The sequence below is a fragment of the Orycteropus afer genome, unplaced genomic scaffold (assembly GCF_000298275.1).
Source record: "Orycteropus afer afer isolate SDZICR_OR568_19922 unplaced genomic scaffold, OryAfe1.0 scaffold00399, whole genome shotgun sequence".
Classification (NCBI taxonomy): Eukaryota; Metazoa; Chordata; class Mammalia; order Tubulidentata; family Orycteropodidae; genus Orycteropus; species Orycteropus afer.
The window spans coordinates 675345-679590 of NW_006921986.1; the positions used below are offsets into that span (position 1 = coordinate 675345).

Sequence of the window (4246 nt, forward strand, 5' to 3'; positions counted from 1 at the left end):
ATCAGGCCTTTCTTCTAAGGTGGCTTTAGTTGGATTCAAACTGCCAACTCTGCAATTAGTAGTTAACCACTTCCACCCAGAAAGCCCTCATTAAGAGTGGTGATAGGTTTTACTTTTCCAAAAAAATCTATTAAGAAAAGGGGTCTTCCTTCTGTGATGACAGGTACTCAACTGTTCACATTTTCCCAGTGTCTCTCCCTTGCTTACTGCTTCCTCTCACTGACTGGCACTCAAGCACTTGGCACAGCTGTTTGGTGAACAGTTGTGAATTAACACACACTCTCAGCAAGGTTTTAAGGAGCTCTGGTGGCAGCGTGGTTCAAGCACTGGGCTGTTAACCAAAAAGACTGGCAGTCTGAGTCCACCAGCCGGTCCATGGGAGAAGGATTTACAGCCTTGGAAATTCCTGGGGCAGTTCCACTCTGTCCTATAGGGTTGTTATGAGTTGGAATCAACTCAACAGCAATGTGTTTGGGTTCTTAGCTAGGTTTTACTACTTGCTAAGTCTTCATTTTTTTGAACCTCAAAAAGATGATTTTGATTGTGAAAGGGAAAAACGCATAGGGTTTGGGCAATTTCCTAAAGCTCTAGCTGTTACTTTATATTAAAGTGAGAATTTCAATAGTTTCTCTTTTATTAGGAATTACTTTTAGTGAGTTTTCCATTACAAGACAGCTTAAGTTGGTGCAGTGACCGACTGAAACATGTATGAGGTCTTTATTTCAGTCTTTGTTAATGTGAAAAAAAAAAATTGAACATCTGGGACAGGGCGATGGCAAGTCAAAGGAATCTTCCAGCAAGGGTGGGGTTCCAAGCACAGGAAGGCGGGGTTCATTTATAAACAAGCACTCTGGAAACAGCAAACGTCACGCCCCTCTACGCAAACAAAAGCAGAAAGCACTCTTTCTACTAGACTCATAAAAGTCCTGAAAAGTTTTTCCTAGAACAGAGCAGAGCAACTACTGATTTTAAGTACTTCTCCATCTGTAAGGCCTCTATTGGGTGACAATTAGCATTAAAAAAAAGGAAAATGGGAATACACTTTCTTCAAAGTAATCTTCCTAAAGCAATAGACAAGAAAGGGGATACTTTTTTTTGTTTCCCTTCTAACCTCCTGAATTAACTCCTTTAAGTTTCAGCCTTCTTTGGAAATGTGCTGGTAAAAACAATTCCTTTATACCATCTCCAATTTTACAGCTGAACATCTCCAGTTTTATACATAGAGGGAACCAGTGGTGGTTTTGTCAGCATCACATGGCTACTAAGTAGCAGAGGTCCCAGGCGCAGACACGGAGATCACCAAAAACTAGTTGCCATGGGGTCAATTAAGACTCACGGCAACCCCACTTGTGTCAGAGTAGAACGGCTGCTTTTCCAGATGTCGATAACCAGGCCTTTCTTCCAAGGCATCTCTGGGTGGACAGGAAACACCAACCTTTTGGTTAGCAGTCAAGCATGTTAACCGTATGGACCGCTGAAGGGCTTCTCAACCTGGAAGAGGGTTGTCTATCCCGCTCCTCGTTCTCAAAAACTCTAACATGGGAACCCAAAGCTTTACCATCTGCTTCAAAGCACGGGTTTAGCCAAGAATGTAGGAAGGCTTGTATTTCAGTAGGAGAAGGGACACTTCCTCACTTTCTGTAAACTATAAGCAGATTGCTTTTGCAGCACTCTCTTTTTAAGGGGAGGAAAAAAGAAAAAGGTAATTCACCAGAAAATATTCTTACTCATATATAGAATTAAAACAAAAAACTTACAAATGTCAAATACAGCCTTCTTGCTTACAACACTGACTTGAATAGCCAGACTTCAAACTTTAGCCTAAAAGACTAAATTGGAAAGAAAAAAAAAAAGAAGAAATTCCATTCTATATACACCACCCATAATGGCAGGAGAGATGAAAAGTAATAAGAGTGGAAACAAAAGCTTTAAATTTAATTTAAATAATTTAAAATAATTGTAACACCTTACTGCCCAAATGTTATGTTTTACAAAAAGTTAGTGTTAGTCCTTTATAAAGTTCGCTCCCTTCCCCCCAATTTAGTGAAACTTATCTAATTAAATCCTATTATGAGCAAATTGAAGCTGAAAACCAGAGCCTAAAGGAGAAAAACATCATTCCTTGTAAAAAGTACTTCTGCATGTTTTAGCTTCTTATATTAATATAAGTTACAATATGACAAGCATAGCAGTTACTTTAAATTCATTTTATTTCCCATTTTTTCAGCTAAGTGCCTTTCCCTGCACTTTATTATCATGCCAACTTAGCAATGTGGATCTTCATTTTAGCTTTAAATTAGGTTCTTCTCATGCTTGATTAAAACACCAGCAGCACAGTGGATAGAAAATGCATCACTGGTGATTCTGCATCGTTTTAAACTTCATCATTCTCTGGGACTAAAAACTAATTCATATTTTAAGGATATAATTAATGGAGCAACCTTATTACTTAATTTTCCTCCAATATGATGTTAATAGTTTGAGGGTGGGGGGAGGTGGTTTGAGGACCATGATGACAGCAGTGAGTAATGTTACAATCAATTTAGTTTTCTGACGAATAAACTTATTGCTCTGTTATCATATTTAGACACTCAGTTATCCAGTTGTCAGGCTGGAGGATAAAATACCATTTCCTTAGAGCTACTCTTAGTTAGCTTTTCACTACAAACACTGGGAAACACTTCCCGGGGGTAGTAATATCCATGGTAACTTAGTTCCAAGAGCCTAAGAGTGACCCCTGTGTCTTGTATAAACACTTCTGGCAGGAACCTCCACAGCCAATACATAAAGATGACCTAATTTTGCAAGTGTGTCATTATCAACCTTCAGATACACGACTCAGGCCAAGTTCTCCCCCTTGTGAATATTTTCCAAGCCCATGGAAGAAAAGAACATGACAGAGTGGGAATGGTGCCGTGTTTATTTAATATTCACTAAACCAGATCTTCTTAGTTGAAACCACACCCTGCTTTGAGGTCGGACAGCACTCTGCTGTCACTCACGTCTCATCTCCACGGTATTTGTGTTGTACCTAAATAAACACCTGGACTAATGACTAGTCCCCTGGTGGCCAAAAGGCATCTAGCATGGCCTGGCTTAAGCGAGGGATAAGGTGTTGAAAAGGACAATGAACACAATTCCCACACAGCCCGACTCTTCCAAGCAAAACTGAATTCCACCCTCACTGCCAAGTAGTTTCTCTTGTTCATTTCTCTTCAGTCATCCCTCACACAATCACAGTTCCATATGGCTGTTGTCAATGGTGTTTAAGCAAATAATTTCATCCTTAACATATTTTTATATACAAAAGGACTAGACAGTTTCTGTAAACTTACTTCTGTCATGGCCAGATTCCTCTATGGCCTAAGTTTGGCGCTGATCATATCTTGGGGGATGTGGGACACCGGTCTTAAGGAAACATGAATCCTGTTAAAGGATGCAGTTGCAAGGTGACTATACACCTCACTTGCTACCATGGACTTCGAGAAAAGTTTGCCTACCCAATGCCTGTTGAGTAATGAGAACCTTGAAGGAAAAACACACATGTTGTGTACAGTATTTTTTTTTTTTTTTTTAATCACTTAGGCTGAGGTAAGAGAAGTGTTCAATGTTGCAAAACTTACCACCGAGACAGGGTCCATGGCCTCTTGCTTAATAGGAACTGGGTCAAACATTAGCATTCTTTTGGTTAAACCTTCTAAGGTGCTCTGGTGTTCAGCCTAGAAAACAAAACAAGATATCTGTCTAAATCTTGAGGTTATGTTAAATTTAAACTAGGAAAAATAAAATGTAATACTCCTCTTTCCGCCTCTTCCCCCATTCCCCGGAATGGCTGGAATCTGTTTCCTTTACCTATGAAAGATGCCATTTTATATAATTAAAACCAGACTCCATGATCATAACCAGTAGAGAGCCAACCAGCATTCCTAACTCAAATACATAAACCCTGACATTTCTGGAACAACATGTACAGCTCCTCCCGAGCAGCAAAGCTTGCTTAAGCTTGCTGTGCAACTCAATATAGAAGTTCATGTTACATATGAATGTTAAATACCTTTCCTTTTCTCTTACGCTCATGACAGAAAAATCAGGAAGGAGAGAACAGGCAAAAAGAAAACTCAGAACTACCACTATTAACAGTTTTGCTTTTATCCTTCCTAAACATCTTTTCAAATGGGATCATAACGTTCATAATATTTAGTACTCACTCTCTCATTCGACAATACTGTGAAAATATTTCCTTTTC

The 4246-nt window shown here is 39.3% G+C and overlaps 1 protein-coding gene across 1 annotated transcript in view; it reads right to left on the reverse strand.

The window, feature by feature from the left end:
* KLF3 (Kruppel like factor 3) overlaps nucleotides 1–3680 on the reverse strand; it is a 20337-nt gene extending 16657 nt beyond the window's left edge. The window contains exon 1 of the mRNA XM_007953532.2: nucleotides 3624–3680. Coding sequence (XP_007951723.1) covers nucleotides 3624–3680 — 57 coding nt within the window. The remainder of the gene's footprint in view (nucleotides 1–3623) is intronic.
* Nucleotides 3681–4246: the final 566 nt, after the last annotated feature.